At 45.8% G+C, this 21,190-nt stretch overlaps 1 protein-coding gene across 1 annotated transcript in view; it reads left to right on the forward strand.

The window, feature by feature from the left end:
* Positions 1-9,838: 9,838 nt before the first annotated feature.
* SAE1 (SUMO1 activating enzyme subunit 1) overlaps positions 9,839-21,190 on the forward strand; it is a 62,605-nt gene continuing 51,253 nt past the window's right edge. The window contains exon 1 of the mRNA XM_004694231.2: positions 9,839-10,103. Within this exon, the coding sequence (XP_004694288.1) occupies positions 10,006-10,103 (98 nt within the window). The 5' untranslated portion in view covers positions 9,839-10,005. The remainder of the gene's footprint in view (positions 10,104-21,190) is intronic.

Here is a 21,190-nt window from a genome sequence, read left to right on the forward strand (position 1 = left end):
AGCAGCAGGGAGAGGTCTGCTGTGCCCTGTGGATCACTGCGTGGCCTGGGATTGAACTGCAATGGCTGTCGTTGGTTCCTACTGCTGAGACTCAACCCCTTGTGCCATCAGGAAGGCTTCGAGAATTGGAGATATTTTGTAATGAAAGATGCCTTTACAAGAAAGATTTTCCTTTCTACTTGTCTCTTATAAAAGGGCAATCTCCACCCAGCTTTGAACCCCTCCCTTGAAAGAATCCTCATGCCAAACAACAGCCTTATTTGGGGGTGGCATATAATCAAATGGATGAGAAAAAAAGCTAAGGAGAAGTTTAATAACATGCAGACTTCCAGTATATACAGGAGCAACCCAGTAAGACTGACTCACTTGTCCAGGTGACTTCAGATGTCATCTTAAGTAGCTAAGTTAATATCCACAGCCACTGCAGCACAAGTTAGTTCGATCTTGGGCCAGGGAGCTGAACCACAGGGCGCAGCACACCTCTCCTGTCTCCCTGCTGCTCCCCTTAGCAGTGTGTTTCAGTCCATCTGCCTGTTCTGCTCCCCACTCTGTCTCTGGTGAATCCTCTCACACAACTCCCCCTCTCCCCCAAAAGCCCCCGCACCTCTGTCCTGTGTTGTCCCAGTTCTTGCATGCATGCATAAATAAAATCTTTAAAAAAAATAATAATTAGCTGAGTGAGACAGAGGGCTTTGGAGGAGGAGAGAGGGAAAGTCAGGCAGGGAGGTTACCAGGAAGTGAAGTAGGAATGCAAGCAGAGTAAGTTTTGCCTTCTTTGACAGGAGATAAGGTCTTTTCATAAATGCTCTCTCAGTAGTTAATTTTTAAGTATCTTTTGCTAAAGCAACCTCCACCCAGCCTTCGAGCCCCACCCATTAAATAAGCAGGTGGAGGGCCCTCCCTGGCGGCACAACAGGTTAAAGCAGTAGCACTTCCACACTAACCACAGGCGTGGTGTGAGTTCCATCCCTGGAACTGACCCACAGGGTGCAGGCAGCCCTCTCTCATCTCATCTGCTGCTCCCCTCAGCAGTCTACTTCGTGGATCTGCCTGTTCTGCTCCCCACTCTGTCTCTGGTGGATCCTCTCACAGCCCCTGCTCCTCTGGACTATACCCCAGTTCTTTTGCATAAGTAAATAAACCTTAAAAAAAAAAAAAAGAAACAGCAGGTGGACAAAAAGACCTGTTTTGGAGGGGTAGACTGACCCCACACACACACACACCCTGGAAAGGTGTGAAGGGTAGATAGAGGCTAACTGAATCAAAGGCTTGGTTAGAAGATTGGAACTTTCAACTCTCAAACTCAGAGATCTGGGAAGGGGAGAGTGGGTAGATATTAATTAGAACAGTTGCTACTGATTTAATCAACCATGCCTATATGAGGGAATCTCTATAAAACCCCCTGATCTAGTCCTCCCTTAAAGGGTTAAATCTCAGTGCTATCAAGCTGTCCGCTGAAGCCAGCCACAGGGCCTGAGTTCTGTGCCTGGCCAGGGAGCTGACCCAGATGGTGCTGCAGACCTCCCCTGTCTCCCCGCTGCTCCTCTCAGCAGGTTATTTCAGTAAATCCATCTGCTCTGCTCCCCACTCTGTCTCTGGTGACTCCTCTCAATTCCACCCCCAAACTGTAGCCTGCACCCCAATCCTTGTATGCAAAAGTAAATACAAATAAATATTTTTTTTAAATCCCTGATCTACAGGGTTTAAAGCACAGTAAACAAGACTACAGGATTCAAAGCACTTTCAGGTTGAATAACAGGAACACCCACCTGCTGGGCCCACCCTATTTCCACAGCACTGAAGCTGCCCTTGGTGAGACTCTTCTGGATGTGCCCTGTGTATTCCTTCATCTAGCTGTTTCTTCCTGTCCTTTAATGCCCTTTGTAACAAACTGGTCATCTAGTAAGTAAATTGTTTCTCCTGAGTTCTGTGAGGCACTCTAACAAAGCAGTGACCTGGAGAAAGGTTCCGAGAATCTTCAGTTTATAGTCAGTTGGTAGAAGCACTTGGAGTTCACCTCTGTGGCTGGGATGGGGCAATTTTTGGGGGCTGAGCCTTGAACCTATGGGATGTCAGGCTAACTCCAAAGAAATGGTATCAAAACAGAATCAAAGTAGGTTTCCCCCAATTAGAGAATTTCTTGGTGTGAGAAATGCTTTCTGTAGCAGCACATAGGTCCACAGTGTCGCAGTAAAGGAGAACCACAGGAATTCCCTTACATCCCCTGGAAATGACCTGGAATTTCAACTACAGTTGACTACATTACAGAAGTTACAGAGTGCTTCCCTTTACTTATTTAAGATTAATTTATTTATGCATACAAGAACTGGGGTACAGGCCAGAGGTGCAGGGTATGAGAGGGTTCACCAGAGACAGAGTGGGGAACAAAACAGGTAGATGGACTGAAACGTACAGCCAGGAGAGCAGCCTGGCTTGGGATTGAACTCGTGCAGCAGTGCTGCAGACAGCTCCTGCACTAGGGAGGGCCCTAGAATGCTTCCCTTAAAGTGGGAGGAACATTGCAGCATAATGAATGGTCACAGTTCCTTGCCCCCTCTTACACGCAGCCTGCTTGGATTACAACTGTCAGGCCATTAACCAGACGTCCTGAATCCATAGCAGCTAAGGCGGAGTTAGGAAAATATATCTTGGAGGGGGTGAAAAATGAGGTGGAGGAGCAATATGTGAAGGAGAGCCGCTTAGAGGAGACATTTTGAGGACACATGTGGGTAAGAGATGTGTCAGGTGGCTGATCCTAGTCCTTGGCAGAGACGATGGCGGTTTTTATCATGATCTCATGGTGGACCATATGGTACATTTTGAATGTTGGGTCTTTCCTTCTGTCCCAGCTTTATGGGAGCTGCCTAACCCCTGTGATTTGCCACCGGCCACCCCACTTTGGGCTGAACCTGACTGGCTGGGCATTTACCCACAAAAGGATGGGTAATACTTAAGAGCTATTAGAAATCTATTCCATGAAATCCTTTCTTTTCTCTCTCTATACACAAATTCTATTAAAAATCTCTCATACTTTGGGCCTCTCTGGTGGCACAAGGGGTTTAAGTCTCAGCTCTATGAAGCTATCTGCAGCCACTGCAGCATGAGTTTGGTCACTGGCCAGCGAGGGGACCCATATGGTACAGCAGACCTCTCCTATCTGGCCCGGTGCTCCCCTTAGCAGTGTGTTTCAGTCTATCTACATGTCTTGCTCTCTGTATTTTTCCAAAATGGTGAACCCCGTCACCCCCTGCCTATACCCCAGTTTGTGTGCATAAATAAATCTTTTTTTTTTTTAAGATTTATTTGTGCATACAGAACTGGGGTATAGGCCAGAGGTGCAGAGTGGTGAGAGGATTCACCAGAGACAGAGTGGGGAGCAGAACAGGCCGACTGACAAGGAAAGCAGCGGGTGGGTCAGGAGAGGTCTGCTGTGCCATGTGGTCACCTCTGGGGCAGGTGGGAATCGAACTCATGCGAAAGTGGCTTAGGCTTCTTAGTGCTGTGCTCTAACCCGCTGTGCCACCAGGGAGGGCCAAATAAAATAAATCTTTAAAAAAACCTTTCACACTAAGAGACTGTTCTTTGTCCTGATGCATGCAGCTGGCCAACCACTAACAATATGCACCCTTAACCATGGGGGGTCTCTGAGTCACAGGTGCTTACTTATACCAATGGTAGGAACTCAAGCCTCCTGAAAAGCACGAATAAGAGTGTCAACAACAGCACTATTTGAAACAATCTCTAACTGGGAACCATCTAAATGCTCATTGGAACAGATAGGTAAATTATTGTGTATTTATTTATCAATGTTGAGAACTCCTGAATAATGGGGTTATAAGATCCAACAGATGGGACACTTTGTGATACATCTTTCAAAAATTAAAAAAAAGATTTATTTATCTGTGCATGCAGAACTGAGGTACAGACCAGAGGTGCAGGGGTGAGAGGATTCACCAGAGACAGAGTGGGGAGCAGAACAAGCAGATCGACAAAGTACACCGCTGAGGGGAGCAGCGGAGAGGTAGCTGTGCCATGTGGGTCACTGCCCTGGCTGGGGATCGAACTCACACTGAAGCAGCTGCGACAACCTTCAAAGTGCTACTGCTTTATCCCTCGTGCCACCAGGGAGGCCCCTTTGTGCTACACCTTAAACCAGTTAGAGAAACCGGTGTCACGTGGGGCACAGCAGCCTTACAACATTCTGCTGGTGAGCTGGTATCTCAGCCATAATGCCTCCAATTCCAGGAGAGCCAGACAGTGCAGGTTTTCCCCAGTGTGTGGAGTGAGTAAGGAGTGCAGTGTCCAAATTTCGGGAGTTTATCCTTTATTTTGAAAAAGAACCCAAAGTATCTCTTTCCTTTAGACTTCCATGGTTGAGCTCGCAGGTCCCTGTATTTTTCCAGAATGAAATTTTCTCTAATATCCATTAGAGTCTGACTAATGCTTCCATAGTACCTATTTAATTTTTGCATACAGGAACCAGGGTGTAGGCCAGAGTTGTGGGGGTGTGGGCGGAGGAGGGTGAGAGTAGTCACCAGAGACAGTGAGGAGCAGAACAGGCAGATCTACTGAAATACACTGCTGAGGGGAGCAGTGGGGAGACAGGAGAGATCTGCAGCTCTCTGGCTGGGGATCAGGGATGGAACTCAGGCCACAGAGGTGATAGCATTGCCTCTGGTCCCCAGACCACAAGGGAGGCCCCTCCTATTATTTTCCTAACTTTGTAACATCATTGTTCTGGCTATAGATTTTTTCACTTAATTCCTGGGGTGGCTCTTGGGCAGGTTCTTTTGCACCACGGATGAAGCCTTACATAGAAGAGATTTCAGAGGACAGAATACCAGCAGTGGCTCCAACACCTGGAAGCACCTGGAGAAGAATGGAGGAAAACATTGGATAGAAAGAGGCATTATTGTGTATTGAATCCTACTGACTGCCCTCGCAATAGCATCTCCCCTTGCTGATCCAACCCCAGATTTATTGGAGACAGGGTAGAAGAATGAAGTCCAAGGTAGAAGAGGATCATTGACATCTACTTGGTTCTCAAGGAGATGATGGCGCCCCCTAGAGGATATTTTGGAAATTATTGAAGTAAATTAACGAGTGTTTTGAGGTTGTGAACAGGTTCTCAAGGGGAGAGCATTGCTTCCTTGGGGACGTTATGGAAATTTGCAGGGACTTTTTTGAGCATCACAATAATAAGGAGGTTATTACTGGCATTAAGGGACAGGGAATAGGGACCATAGAATGTCCTGCAATATGATATGGGTGACGATCAGCAAATGAATGAAGTTAATTGCTGTTCTTAAGTAATGGACAGAATGATTTACACTCAAGGATATTAAGTTTTATGGCTAAACTTCTCTAGTTCTTTTGGAATTGTGTGCTGAAAATCATGGAAAACTTGAGAATCTGCAAATATCTTCTGCTGCCTTTGGGTAATAAAAAGCACTTTGGCATTACATTGAGGTTGTGTTTTCACAACATAGTCAATGTGCTAGGTGCCACTGAGCTGTTCATTTTAGAATGGTTAATTTTATTATTTATTTATTTAAAGATGTATTTATTTAGCATACAAGAACTGGGATACAGGCCAGAGGTGCAGGGGGTGACAGAGTTTATCAGAGTCAGAGTGGGGAGCAGAATAGGCAGACTGACTGAAGAACATTGCTGAGGGGAGCAGTGGGGAGACAGGAGAGGTCTGCTGAGTCATGTGGGTCAGCTACCTGGGTGGGATTGAGCTCCTGCTGCTGTGGTTGCTGGCAGGGCTTCTTATGGCTCAATTTTAACCCCTTGTGCCACAGAAGGCCCCCTTTCACAATCTTGACACTTACCCAGATGACTGTTGGAGGGAATCCCTGGTGGCATAGGGGTTAAGTCTCAGCACTATGAAGCTATGGGCAGCCACCTCAGCAGGAGGAGTTCAGTCCCTCACCAGGGAGCTGACCCACAGGGCCCAGCAGACCTTTCCTGTCCCCTCCCACAGTGTATTTCAATCAATCTGCCTGTTCTGCTCCTTACACTGTCCCTTGTGAGTCCTTTCATTCCCCATACCTCTGGCCTGCACCCCTGTTCTTATATGTCTAAATAAATAAAAAAAAATTTTTTTAAAGCACTGAATTTTGTAGAATGTTGGTAGGATTACACTGGGATTTGAACAAGGCAATAAGAAATCCTAATAACTCCACTCTACTGCCTTGCAGCTATCACAATGAATAAAGACAAATATTCCTTTTTGTGAGTAGCCACCCACCAGTTCTACCTATAGTCACACACTGAAAGGATATTTTGGTAAAGGACCAACCCTGTATTCTTTTTAGGGGCACATATTTCCACCCATAATACCTTCTACAGTAAAAACCCACACATACAGTAAAATCTGTTTTACTGTGGGTAATTATACTTTTATTGGATCACATTAATTTCTAAATTCCCATTTATCACAATGTCCATCAGCGCTACCAGTCATCCATGTCGGCAGAATGACTTAGAAAATGTGACTGAAAGCTGTACAGAGGGCCTCCCTGGTGGCCTAGGGGTTAAATCTCAGCGCAGTCACCCCACCCGCCAGGGAGTGACCCACATATGGCATAACAGGCCTCTCCTGTCTCCCCACTGCTCCCCTCAGTGTATTTTCAGTAGATGCTCCTGTTCTGCTCCCCACTCTCTCTGGTGAATCCTCTCATTCCCGACACACCTCTGACCTATACCCAAGTTATCTTTAAATAAATAAATCTGAAAAAAAAACAAAAAAAACAGAAAAAAAAGCTGTACAGAGTGACCGAAGTTACCCAGAGCACAATTCAGTGTCTTTTCGACTTAAGGGTCATGTGGCTTAAAAGGAAGAGCAGGGAAGTAATTGTAACTAGAATGCTAGAATGAAGCAGCATACTGATCTTTGTTTCATGGATCTTTACCCTAACCACCTTTTAAAATCACCTGGGGAGTATTATGTAAAACCCCCAAAGTCTCAGCTCTACCCCGGACCAATTAATTAGAGTCTCTGAAGGTGGGGCCTGGGCATTGTATTCACAGCAAATCTCCCCAGATAATTCTTAATGGGCAGGTGGGATTGAGAACCACTGCCTGGGAGCAGTCACCTGGGGGGAGTAATTATGTAATCCTGGGAGCCAGGAACCTGAGTCACTGAATGCCTACTCTCCATCCTGTGGCAGTGACAAAGTCTTGGTTTGGGCAGCTGTTCTCATTAGCTGTTGCCCAAAAGCGCACAGCCCCAGGGATGTGAGCCAAGAAAATGGAGAAAGGGGTCTCAGGTATTTGTACACCCTTGTTCATATCAGCATTAACCACTAGTCAAAAGGTAGACTGAAGCAACCTAAAAGTCTCTAATAGGATGAATGGATAAATAGGACGTGGTGTGTACTTACAATGGACTATATATTCAGCCTTAGAAAGGAAGGAAATTCTGACACCTGGAACACAAAAATGAATCTTCATGGCCATTATGCTTATTGATCCCCTCATCCCACCCTCAATATCAGTTAAAAATATCAAAGGATTTCTGGAAAAGTTTTAAACTTTCTACAGTGTCTAGGGTTGAGAGGGTGAGGGCCAGGCAGACACTTCCAGGGAAAGTCAGACAGAATAATGGCTCTTGGAAGCTGCCATCCTCTCCTCCTGGGGTTCTCCCTCTACTTTGTTCATTTTTTTTTCTTTAAAAAATTTATTTATAGGCCCTCCCTGGTGGTGCAACAGGTTAGAAAGCACACTGCAAGCTGGCCTCAACCACTTCAGTGAGATCCCCTAGTCCAGGAGGTGACCATATAGTGTGGCAGACCTCTCCTGACCTGCCCGCTGCTCCCCTCAACAATGTACTTAGTCAATCTGCCTGTTCTGCTCCCCACTATGTCTCTGGTGAATCCTCTCAGTCTCTGCACCTCTGGTTTGAACCCCAGTTCTGTATGAATAAATAAATAAATCTTGAAAAAAAAGTCCTAGCATGTCCTTTCCCAGTCCCTACACTAAGTCAAAGGCCTATATGTCCCTCCTCTCTCCCACAGAACTTTCTTGCTTTTTTTTTTTTTTTAAGATTTATTTACTTTTTATGTGTCCAAGAATTGGGGCTTGGGGTGCAGGCCAGATGTGGGGAGGGACAGTGAGAAGAGTCGCCAGAGAATGGGAGAACAGGCAGATGTACTGAAATACACTGCTGAGGGGAAGCACAGGGCAGGTCAGGATAGGTCTGGTATGTCAAGAGGGTTTCCTCCCTGGCTGGGGATCAAACTGTAACAGGGTGGTCCCTAGGAAAAGGGGAAGTTCTAGGGTCCCTCCCCCACCTAGAAGGAGGGTGGAGCTGAGCAGAGAAAAGAAGAGAAGAGCCGGAGTCAAGAAAAGAAGGAAGCAGGATGGAGAGCCAGAAAGAGACCTGAGGAAGCCACATGGAGCAGCAAGCATGTGATGAAGAAACCGTGCTTGTTTCCTGGCCCTGGACTGGTTAAGGCAAATGTGCGTGAGATACCTGCAGGGAGGTGACTATGGCCGTGTTTACATTGATTTTGATTGTGTTCTTTTCCTCCCAGATTTGTCTGGCCATTTCTGACCCTTTTCCATGGGTCCCGGCCAGAAGGTGCTTTAGTCTACTGGCAGCTTTCAGGCCTTGCTCTGGGCCAACCCCTTTTGGGTTGACTTTTGCCCACGAGGGGATGGGTCACTTCAGGTGCTTGATTTAGAAATTACATTCTTTGCCTTCTGTATTGCATACTCGCTGTATTAAAGTTCCATTTCACGAAAGTATTATATGTTTTGTCTTGATGCAGCGGATGGCAGAACCCATTTAGAACAGGCAAGTTTGGGGGTTTAGTGAGGCCCCTCGCTCCCTGTCCTCTAACAGAACTAGTGCTGAAGTGTCTTCAGAGCACTTCATAGTGCTGTGCTTTAACCCTTTGCATCACCAGGGGAGAGCCCCACTTTAGTTGTTTTTTTTTTTTTCCACTTTAGTTTTTAATCACCATATCTATGGTGAATATTGGACAAACCCTTTTCATTGGCATAATTACAAACAACATTATACAACACAGTGGCACGGCTAGTGGTATCAGTTTGGGTTAGGGTCTGGACCCATCCACCAACATAAACTTGCTAGCCCAGGTGACATCATGAACAGCCTCCTGTGAGAACTGAACTGTATGGCAATCTGCTCCTGAATTCCTACTCCAAAGAAACTTTAAGACATCATAACGGTGCACTAATGTTTTAACTGTTTAAAAAATTTTTTTTTCCCCATAGAGGAACTGAGGTGTAGGCCAGAGGTGGTAAGGGGTGAGAGGATTCACCAGAGACAGAGTGGGGAGCAGAACAGGCAGATCTACGCAGTACACTGCTGAGGGGAGCAGGGGGGAGACAGGAGATGTCTGCAGCACCCTGTGGGTAAGCTCTCTGGCTCAGATCAAACTCATGCTGCAGCGGCTGACAATAGCTTGAAAGCGCTGGGCCTGTAACCCCTTCCCGAGGTCCAGACTTTTAGGCTTTAGATAAACCAAGGAGTTTAAAATTTACAACTGGGAACTCCCAGGGAGCTGATCCACATGGCGCACCACACAGATTCTGAGCCCCTCAGTAGTGTATTTCAGTACATCCGCCTGTTATGCACCTCAATCTGTCTCTGGTGTGTTCTCTCACCGCCCCCACCTCTGGCTTACACCTCAGTTTTTGTGTGTATAAACAAGCAAAAAAAAAAAGTTAAAAAATTAGCCTCCCACAGTCCTATTTGAACATCACCTACAAGCCACAAGCCGGGCCACGATTGGCTGGCGTCACTGTCACGTGACCATCAGTAATCAGCCCGCCTTGGAGGCTCGGGAGGTCCACGAGGTCCCAGGCTGCTCGGACTGGCGGGGGGTCTCAGGGAGAGAACTGCGCAAGCGCAGACCCTGGCGCAGGCGCAGACGCGGCTCAGGACGCCGGTCTGGCGGCGGTTGGCGGCGCACTCGGCGGCAGTTCGGTTGGCTGAGCGGGATCCGAGCGGGGATTGCGAGAGCCGGCGCCATGGTGGAGAAGGAGGAGGCTGGCGGCGGCATCAGTGAGGAGGAGGCGGCGCAATATGACCGGCAGATCCGTCTGTGGGGATTGGAGGCTCAGAAACGGTTAGGGCCTGGGCGGCTTGTGGGACTGCGGTGCTGCAGGGGGCGTCTGGCCTGAGGTGTTTTCGTCCTCAGGGATCCGGAGGGGCTCGTTTGAAGAGGAGAGGTGGGAGTATTGTTTGGGGGGGGACTGGAGCCCAGGGCTGGAGAGGTTGGTTGGTGGTGCCTCTGGAGATTTCGGAGGCAGAGACGTGCCCCAGGGTGCTGGAAGGGTCGTTTGAGGGGTTGGAGGGCTCTGGGAAGGGGGAGGGGCGCGAGGGTCCTGAGGAGTCGGGAAGACGCCAACTCCGGGAGTCGGACGCCTGCGAGGAGTGGCGGTGGGGTGTCGGTCGGCGGTAGTGGCTTGGGGATGCGTGGAGAGCATGGGGGGGGGGCGTAGTTCATTCATTCCGAGATAGTGGGAGCGTCCCCTGTGCTGGACGTGGGGAGACCGGCGAACCTGGCTGACGGCGAGCTTCCATACTGGTGGCTCCTGAGGGGTGGGCCACTCTGAAAGAATGAAGGCTTTGGAGTGGTTGTGGAGCAAGTTATTTCAAGTACTAGTCTGAGAGGCTGGGGGCGGGGAGCTCCTGAAGAGGCTGCTGGTCTCCTGTGTGGGGGTGTGTTTCGGGAGGCGCGCACTCAACCTTGAATAGTTGCTGTCGAGACGGGCTCCTTGAAAGAGGCGATGGGCTTTCACCCTGTGTTTACTGAACACCAGCCTTAATGCTTTTCTAGGCCTTGAGCATGTAATACCTGTGAACTAACAGACTCCTTGCCCGTAGGGAGCTTACATTCTCCTGGGGAAGACAAGAAGCAGCAAGAAACAGTATGTTATGCAGATGCCAGGGAGAAAAATAAAGCAGGTTAAGATCATCATTATAGAGGATGGTGAGGGGTAGAGCTACTGTGATATGGAGGCCAGAGAAAGCCTCTGAGGGCATACTTGGCGCCTTAGACCTCTTTGAAGAGAAAAGAACCAGGTTACCACCTGGAAGAAACTTCCTAGCACAAAGAAGAGCCAAGTGAATAATCCTGGAGACCAGAGTCTGCTTTATAAATTAGAGAAAGGATGGGTGGAGACGAATGACTTCACTAACTTTTTTTTAAAAATTTATTTATTTATGCATACAGAACTGGGGTACAAGCCAGAGGTGCAGGGATGGTGAGAGGATTCATCAAAGACAAGAGTGGTGAGCAGAACAGGCAGACTGACGAAGTACACTGCTGAGGGGAGCAGGGGGCGGAGCAGGAGAGGTCTGCTGCATCTTGTGGGTCACCTCCTGGGCAGGGGGCAGGGATTGAACTCATGCAGAAGTGGCTTTAGCTTCTTGGTGTTGTGCTTTAACCCGCTGCGCCCCAGGGAGGGCCCACTTCACTAACTTACATTCTAAATGTGCTGGGAAAGCCCATGTTGGAGCGTGGGGGTAACATGTTCTGATCTGTGTTTTAAAGGCACATTCTTGCTTGTGGGCAATAGGGTGAAGTTGGGCAGAAGTGGAAAGAGTTCTAGTGAGGAGACTTGCAATAACCCACTGGAGACATAAGTGGTCAAATATATTCTGGATATATTTTAAAGGTAGTGAGGATAGGATTTGCTAAGTCAGTGTTGAATTTCATTTTAGTTTTTATTGAGATGTGTTTTTATTGTTATAGCTCCTCTAAGGGAGCTTCAGGTAGGGTAAGGAAGATTACCAAGAACTATGGTTCCTTTGTGAAGGGGAGGGCAGCCAGCAGATTGGCAGAGAACTGTGGCTGGCAACCATTTTTTTTTTGTCTCTGACTGTGATGTTGGACTAGATTGTCAGAACTGGGAGGGAGTAATAACAATAAAAGGGCCTTCAAGGGAACTTCTGCATCTAGAGGTTACAAACTGGGCTGTTCTTCTATGCAGTGTTTTTTAAACTTTTTGGAATTAATTGCCAACCCCTAAAACTGGCCAACTTTGGAACAATTTGAGCACCAGAAAGCTTCATTTAGAAATATTTAAGAACTTGGAATTCCCCCAACAATAACTTGGAATTCATAAACTCAAGCAAATACTCAAAGAGGTGATTATAAAGAATATGCCTCCCAGCGTGGTGCAGTAGGAACTTAAGTGCATCATCTTTGAAGTTTTCCTGCCTACTTTACCCCAAGCATGTTTAGAGAACAGGAACAAATTAAAGGACACCAGTGAAGGAATGATAAACTGTGCAGAATGTTGGGTCATTTTATAAGACAACTACACTGGTTCTTTCCCAAAAGTTAATGTGGAGAAAACAAATATAGATTAAAAGAGTACAGAAGGGGATCCTGAAGCAGCATATGAGCCCTGACTGGATCCTGGGTCAAAAGAACACATTTTATAAACTATCTTTTAGGTGTCTTAGGGGATGTCGGAATGCACGGTTCTATTAGATGTTACTTAGGGCTTATTTTCTCTCCTTTTTTAAAGGTTTATTTATGCATACAAGAACTGGGGTACAGGTCAAATGTGGGGGTGGGTGGGTGAGAGGATTCACCAGATACGGGGGAGCAGGACAGGTAGATTGAAACACACTGATGGTGCTACGGGTTAGGACACAATTCTGCAAGCTAGCTGCTGCCGCTTCAGTGTTCAGAGTTTGATCCCGGGCTCACATGGAACAGCAGACCCCTCCTGTCTCGCCCACTGCTCCCCTCAGCAGTGTACTTTGTTGATTTGTCTATCCGGCTCCCCACTCTGTCTCTGGTGAGGCGTCTCACCACTCCTACACTCTTTGGCCTGTACCCTAGTTCTTAAAAAAAAAAAAAAAAGGGCCCTCGCTGGTGGTGCAGTGGGTTAAAGCACAGCACTGCAAGCTAGTGGTAGCCGCTTCACTGCCATCCCCAGCCCCAGAGGTGACCCACATGGTGTGGCAGACCTGGCCTGCTTGCTGCTCCCCTCAGCGGTGTACTTCATCGCTTTGCCTGTTCCACTCCCTACTCTCTGGTGAGTCCTCTCACCCTCCACATCACTGGCCTGTACCCCAGTTCTGTATGCATAAATAAATAAATCTTAAAAAAAAAAAACACACTGCTGAGGGGAACAGTGGGGTCAGTCAGCTCCTGCTGCAATGACTGGTGCTAGCTTCATAGCACTGTCTTTAACCCCTTGTGCCACCAGGGAGACCCAGGGATTGTTCTAGATGTGATTTGTTATGATTATAAAGGTCATAATTTTAGACATACACGCTAAAGGTAGGAAATACTGTGATAGAGGTGTATGATTATTGCAAATATAGCAAAATGCTTTTTTTTCTCCTATTTTTACTTAATGTTTGGGAATTTTTTTTTTCTTCATGTGAATTTGAGGAGGGCAATACATCTGTCTCTTCTCCTTACACACATAAACCCAAATCTGGTAATTTCACATAGTTTCTGATTTCTGTCTTGGAAAAAAAAGGCCTGAGATCTCATATTGCTTGGGACTAAGCAGAAGATATCTCTTATAAAGTGTGGGTCCTCTAGCTTACTGTTGTCTCTGTCAGCTCCATTAAGCTCATCCATAGAATTGTCTGGCCTCTGTAAGCATGTGAGTTTGCTTTATCTTGCTGTGTAGCCCATTACATGGATAGATTTAAAGAAGGGAGCCAGTTTTCCGAAGGTCCCACCAGTAGAAAAAGTAAGACTTGAATCACCAATTTCAGGTTCCCCTGCTGTTACTATGACAGCCCATTTTCCATAGTTGTTCATTGTTTCAGTCAAATTAACAAAGACAGGTATTGATCCTGGCTCCTATGTGTGTTCTCAGAGTGTGTGCTTCAGCTTGCTTTTCACAACCAGGACATACTTGTTTTCCTTCCACTCAGCAATAATTTTTCCCATGTCAAAAAATGAGGTAGGAAAGGTGACTGGACCACATGAGTTAGATCATAAGCTCCTTGAGGGCATATTCCTTTAAATGCTCAGTGATTAACATCTGGGGGTTGACTAGTCTCTAATGACCAGAGTTTGCAATTGTATGGGCATTTGGGTATTTGTTGAGTGAATGAAATGGTGGGACAATGTAAAGATCTAGGAAATCATGAAGCCTGGGTTCAGTTCCTATCTCTGCTAACTAGCTTTCTGATTTTGGGTGAGTCACAGTTCAGTTTTTTGGCCTTAGTTTCCATATCTGCAAAAAGGATTGGTGAATGTGACTACATCTTTGAGGTCTCTTTCATTTCTGAAATTTTGATTTTCCAAAAAGAGACTATAATAATTTCCTTAATTTCAGACATTTACTTCCCAACACTGCTTTGTTCAAGAGAACTGCACTTGGTTCTGTAGATACAAATTTGCCATAAAGTCAAGGGGAGTCCTGGTTATTTCATTTAGGGACCAATTTTTTGTAGTTAATTTGACTCAGCTCCAGAATTCATTTAACCTTAGGCATATTTCTTAACTTCTCTGTGCTTTAGTTTTCTCATTTATCAAATGGAGGTAATAGAAACTAAGATTGTTGAGAACTAAATAAAATAATGGGTGATCAGTGTCTGCATACAGAAAGCATTCAGTAAATTATAGTTACTGACAAATATAAATCATAAGCAATAAAAGAAGAGAAACTAGAAATAGGAACTGTGTAAGGCACATGCAAAGCAGAAGCCCAGATGGATGCGGAGGATGGTAGGAAGAGCAGGTTTTCCCTATGCAGATCACGCTGGGGCAGCAGTCCTAAGTTCTGTTTTGGATTCTGACAAAACAGTACATAAATGAATGGGCTGTTGGATGGGGCAGGATTGTATATTATATGGAAAGCACTAGATTATTAAGTGACAAGAATGTTTTTAGAAGGAGAAAACAGTCAAATCTGCCAAATGCTGATATCCTCACTGTTAAGTGGGTTGCAAGTGCCAGAAATCTAGGAGTTCTTTGTCTTTGTCCCTTTTGTCCACAAACAAGTTCCATCGACTCTACTTCAGACTTATCTGTCATTCACACTAAATATCAATTTGCCAGCTTTTTATAACACCTCATCCACCTTTCTACATTTCCCAGTTGAAACCATACCCGTCACCTCTCTCATGCCCTCAACAGTTTCTTCATTGATATCTTTTGTTCTAGTCTTGACTCCAGGGCCCTCCCTGGTAGCACAGAGGGTTAAATCACAGCACTAGGAGGCTAGCTGCAGCCACTCAGCACTAGTTTGATGCACCGCTGAAGTGGGGGGGGTGGGGGGCCCCCCAAGGCAGCTGACCCACAGCAGACCTCCTGTCTCCCTGCTGTTCCCCTCAGCAGTGGATTTTTGTAAATCTGCCTGTTCTGTTCCCCACTCTCTCTGGTGAATACCTTACTCCTCACACCTCTGTCCTACACCCCATTTGTTTTACACAAAATAAATAAAATCTTTTCAAAAAAATGTAAAAAATAACAAAACATACCAGAAGACTCTGGTTCCTTCCTTCCTAGAAATTTAAAGTTATTTTGCTGAAGCAGAAGTTATAGTTAGGAGAGCAAGGCAGCAAAAATTTAGAATCAATTATATATCTACAGGCAACATGGTGGAGGGGTGGTCATCATTTGTGTTCAGCAGTGAATTCCCATCCAAACTTTGGCTGCTCATGAGCTGTGAGAACCTGGATGGACACTTTCTGAGCCTTTTCCTTTATCAAGGCAGGCATGGCCTAACGTAGGTTCTTGGGAGGCCCTTGGACTTCAGGGGGAGAGAAACTATGCAGTGTAGAGAGTGTGTATGCTTTTTTCCTGAGAAAAGAACATGATGCAGAACCATAATCAAGAATTTCTGGAGGTATTGCAGCTATAGCTTTCTACCCTGGGACTCAGGGCACCCTCTGAGGGATAACTCTGCTACTCTTGTTACCTGTGGACTCTAGTCCCTGGGACATGACAAAAGGGACCTTTGTAGATTCAGTTAAATTAAGGATTTTGCAAAAATGGGGATGATGGGGAGATTATCTAGGTGGGCCTGATAATCAGAAGGCCTCTTATAAGAGGAGGACAGAAGGGTCACAGTGTCATTTTATGATTATTTATGATATTGAGGGACAAATAGCCACCCTGGATTAGTCTTGCCTGGATGGGTGATATTTACCATTTGGTAGCTGGGTGTTCTTCAACAAGTTCATTAACAACTCTGCCTCAATGTATTAGTTTTCTATAGCTGCTGAAACAAATACCACAAATATGGTGACATAAAAACTTCAAATTTGGGCCCCCTTAATTCCTTGCTACCTAGGGGTTAAGTCTCAGTGATATCACCACTAGGGCCTGACTTCAGCCCCACTCCCGTGGAGACTCTCTGGTAGAATGTTTGCTTGACTTTTCTAGTGTTTAGAAGTCTCCTTCATTCTTTGTCATGAGGCCCCTTCTTTCATTCGCAGAAGTCAGTGGTGTGGCACCTTCAAGTCTTTGACTCTGACCCTCTGTGTCTCTTTTATAAGAACCCTGTGATTCTTAGAATTACCCAGATAATGCAGAGTAATCTTCCTATCTCCCTCTCCCTCTTTGGCAAGTCCTTAATTTAATCAGTGGAATCACAAAGGTCCCTTTTATCATGTTTGGTGATTTACTCACGATCCCAGGGATTAGCTATTACTATCTGAGGGTAGTGGCAACATTTTGTCTACTACACTTAGCTTCCTTATCTGTGAAATGAGAATACTAACAGTACTTCACAGTTAATACATACCAATTGCTTAGAACAGTTCATTTATTTTTTTAAAGAAATTTACTTATTTAAAAAATTGTTTTTCTTTAAAGATTTATTTATTTATGCATACAGAACTGGGGTACAGGCCAGAGATGCAGAGGTGGTGAGAGGATTTACCAGAGGCAGAGCAGGGAGCAGGTAGATTGAGGAAGTCCACTGCTGAGGGGAGCAGCAGGCAGGTCAGGAGAGGTCTGCTGTGCCCTGTGGGTCATCTGCCTGGCCGGGGATCAAACTTACGGGAATAGCTGCATAGTGCTGGGCTTTAACCTGTTGCACCACCAGGGAGGGCTCTTACAGTAGTTTAAACAGCAACTGCTTAAACTGCTATTTAGCTGCTATTATATATTATTTTTAATGGCTGCCTAGTTTTCTAGTGTGTGTACCAGGGCAGGGTGCCCTCAGAGCCTGTCATCTTAACTGCCCTACCTTGTCTTCTAGCCCTTATCTTCTAGCTGATTATTAGCTACTTTCTAGTTGCATATCCTGGGGTAAGGTAGTTAACTTCTTATGTCTTTTTTATCAGCTGCAAAATTGGGATAGCAAAGTAATCATGAATTATCATGAGCACCAAGTGACATAATACAGTACAGAGCATAGAGCTTGTTTGCTACTTAGTGTTCAGTTAAGTGTTAGTCATTATTTTATGACATACCAGATTCACATAATTCTGAAAGACACTCGGTTTCTTTTGGTGTATCTATTAACAGCTATCCAAGCAACAGTATAAGTGTCATGCACAGTCATAGATGTGGGGAGACAGTGGTTTTTGGAGCTTACATTCTAGTGGAGGATAGGGAAGTGAACATATAAGCAGGTAGTGTAATTCTAGAAGGAGAGGGTGTCCTTTGGATTAGGCAACCAGTGTGGACTTACAAGGAGGACGGTTGAGCTGAGATATATAGAATGGGTCATGTGGAAAGTTAGGGAAAGAAGTAGAAAACAGCTAGTGCCACTGCCGAGGCAGGAGTAGGCATGGTGTTTTTCTAGAATCAAGAATCTGTGGGCAAGGTACCAAGGGAAAGAGTAGATGAGGTGGGAGTGGTACTTAGGACTTTCAGGAAGAAGCTCCATAGGGAGTCACTGAAGATCTGAGTGAATGCTGTGATCTCATTTAAAAGGTTTCTCTGCCTGAGGTAGGGACAGGGGGTTTTAGGGGGCAAAGATAGAAGCAGGGAGACCAAACTTGTAGGTTTGTGGGTAAGAAATGTTGGTGACTCAGACTGGGGTGGTGGCTGTGGAGGACGGAAGTAATGGACGGCGCTACTGTGAATGCTTGTGGGTGATTTTTGTGCCCACTTGAGTATTCCTGTAGGATTGATTCCTAGAAAGGGAATTGCTGTACCAGGGTGTGAATAATAGTAGCTGGCATTCATTAACTGCTGACTATGTGCCAGGTACTATTTTAAGTGCTTTTCATGTAATTGAGTCATAAAGAACCTTGTAGTGTTTGGGCCTCAGCATGGTTAAGGATTTACACACTTAAATTTGATATTCAGTGTTAATGGCTGTTGAATGAAAACCTCTGAAGCAGTCTCAGTCGGTGGAGCGCTGTAGGGCTGTAGGAATCTGGAGGTCGTGGAGCAGCCACATGGCCGGCTGTGACGCTGTCATAGCGCTGGATGTGGCAGTCGCACCAAGAGTTCAGAGGAGGGAGTGCTTGCTTGCATCTCCCTGACAGGATTTTCTGGGGAAATTGCATTGGGGTTGGATTTTGAAGAACAAAGGCTTGGTGGGGGTTGGGGGTGTGCTTTCAGGTGTTGTAATTCAGAGTCTGCACGGGGCAGGTGAAGGTCCTTGGAGTGAGTCATCTTCTGGTAGTGGAAGGTCAGGTTGGGATCTCACCACCCAGCCAGGGTTGAGTGGCCTTAAATGCCAGTGATAGGTTTGTTTTTCAAAAATCACGATCAAGGGCCCTCCCTGGTGGCGCAGCAGGTTAAAGCACTGCACTGAGAAGCTAAGGCCACTTCCGCATGAGTTCGATCCCCGCCAGCCCCGGAGGTGACCACATGGCGTGGCAGACCTCTCCTGACCCGCCCGCTGCTCCCCTCAGCAGTGTACTTCGTCGATCTGCCTGTTCTGCTCTCCACTCTGTCTTTGGTGAATCTTCTCACCGCCCTGCATCTCTGGCCTGTACCAGTTCTGTATGCACAAATAAATAAATCTTACAAAAAAAAAAAAATCACGATCAAACCAAATTGCTGTGACCTTTTATAATTAAGGCAGTGGGGGTTGAAGAGTTCAGTAAGTTAAAGTAACATTTATTCACTGCCATCTGTTAGAGGCCGACAGTTATGCTAGATGGTTTTGCACACACATTTTGACAGGTTCCAAAGGGATTAAATGGCATGACGTTAGAATTGGTATCCGCCTTTTTAAAGATCGATAAACTGAGGTTTAGTGAGATTACGCAGTTTGTACAGTTCACCCACTTAGAAGGCATAGAGCCAGGATTCAGACCTAGAAGGCTTTTATTAGTGGTCACAAGTGCCCTTGGGTACTGAAGGAAACTCAGGGAGAACAGAGCCTGAGAAGTTAGTGGGGTTAGACATTAGGAGGCCATTGGTAATGTCTGAAGAGGCAGGTTTCCAGAAAGAACTGGGCCCTTCTAGTTGTACCCTCAAGATACCTGAGTAGCCAAACAGGAAAGGAGCCAGCCACTGAACGAAAGGGGACCTGTCAGGGCCAGGTGAAGGAAGAGCTGAAAGTGACAACAGAAGCCCAGAAGGTACTGCTGAAGGCCAGGGTACTCATCCTTTCTGATATCCGAAGTTTAAATATGTGCATAACATTCTCTTTGGGAACCCTTCTTATGATATGTGCTCTTTCTTTTTTAAACATTAAAAAAAATATTTATGCACGCATGCATGCAAGAACTGGGGTGCTGGTCACAATTGTTTGGGGGGTGGTGATGGCGGTGAGAGGATTCACCAAAGACAGAGTGAGTAACAGAACAGGCAGATTGACCAAAAAGACACTGCAGCAGCGGGGAGACAGGAGAGGGCTGCTGTGTCCTGTGGGTCAGCTTCCTGGCCAGGGGTGGAACTCGTGCTGCAGTATCTGAGGAGAGCTTCACAGTGCTGCGCTCCAGCCTGCTGCCCCACCAGAGAAGGCCTAAATGTACCCTTTCTCAAGGAATCCTAGCCGCCCGGAAAGCAGCATGGCTTTCCTCCTACTCACCGATACAGCGTTGTAAACGCTGTTTGCAATCCCCTCTGTTACACCTCACCTTGAATGTATGCTGTAAGCCTTCACCTCTCCTCCGCTAGGGGAGTTGTCACAGGAGAGAAAAAAGACTTGAGTCTGCTTGCCTGTGGCTGGCAGTGGAAGGGCCTCATAGAAGAATAGCAATGATGGAGAAGCAGAGATTAGATGTAATGCCTTTGAGGGAAATACTGTCTTCTCTTCCTCTCTCCAGTTTACCCTTTGGTAGTATCAGTGAAGGACACCCAAAATGTGCTAGTATCAAGCAGTGTAGAATTCTGTTTTATCAGTCAGCATTCTCATTAAAGACTTCTCATCTAATTACAGGCAAATGTCCATAATTACTAGAACCATTTTTGGAAGAGTGTTTCTCTGTGTTCTCCGTGTTACTAGTACTGGTTGAGATGGACTTATTTTATAATTAGTAAATGAGCAGCAAACTTATTGGTCAGCAGAATTTGAACTTATGTGAGACTATTCTTAGTTCTTACTAATTCTCTTCACGGTGAATAATAGATTTGCTGCAGAAATATTAATGGGTTTGATTATAGGATGCTCTAGCCTAATCTCGTTGCAGTCTCCTAGTATACAATGTAAATTATTTCCATTTATAATTCTAAAGCATTGTGATTCTGAAACACTTCTGGTATAGAGGATTTCAGATAAGCTATTTGTGGACCTACATTGCCTCTCACTGACCTCAAAATTACGTCCAGGCATTCTAGGGAGAGCCCAGCTTCTGACTACCTCATCCTCTGACACATTCTAGACCTAACAGACACTTCCTAGATAGACCCTTCTTTGTGCTGTGATTTTTCCTTGTTTACTATAGTCTACAAGTATCCCTTCTCACCACCTCTTTGCTGATCACACTTGTCCAGTTCACTATCTTCTCATCTTATTTCACTCTCCCCCAGCCCTCCATGAGCACTCCCCTTTCCCATGGCTTTCAGGTTTGCTCAGAATAAAACACAGACTCTTTGCAAGGTCAGCGAGCACCTTTATGGGTGAACACTGATGCCTGCAGTCTCCTTGGTGTGCTGCCCTTTGCTGACTGTTCTTCAGCTGCTCGTCCTCCAAGTCCCTACAACTTGCGGGTGCTCTTCTGTCAGGGCTTTTGCACTTGCTGTTTTCTCTGGAATACTTTTCTTCCAAATGTTTATGTTAGTTCTTCATTTCATTTGATTTTACTTCCTCAGGAAGACCCAACACCTCCCCAGTAAGACTTTTTTTTTTAAAGTTTATTTTTACATCA

This window comes from Condylura cristata, unplaced genomic scaffold (genome assembly GCF_000260355.1).
Source record: "Condylura cristata isolate star-nosed mole 26May11 unplaced genomic scaffold, ConCri1.0 scaffold00041, whole genome shotgun sequence".
Classification (NCBI taxonomy): Eukaryota; Metazoa; Chordata; class Mammalia; order Eulipotyphla; family Talpidae; genus Condylura; species Condylura cristata.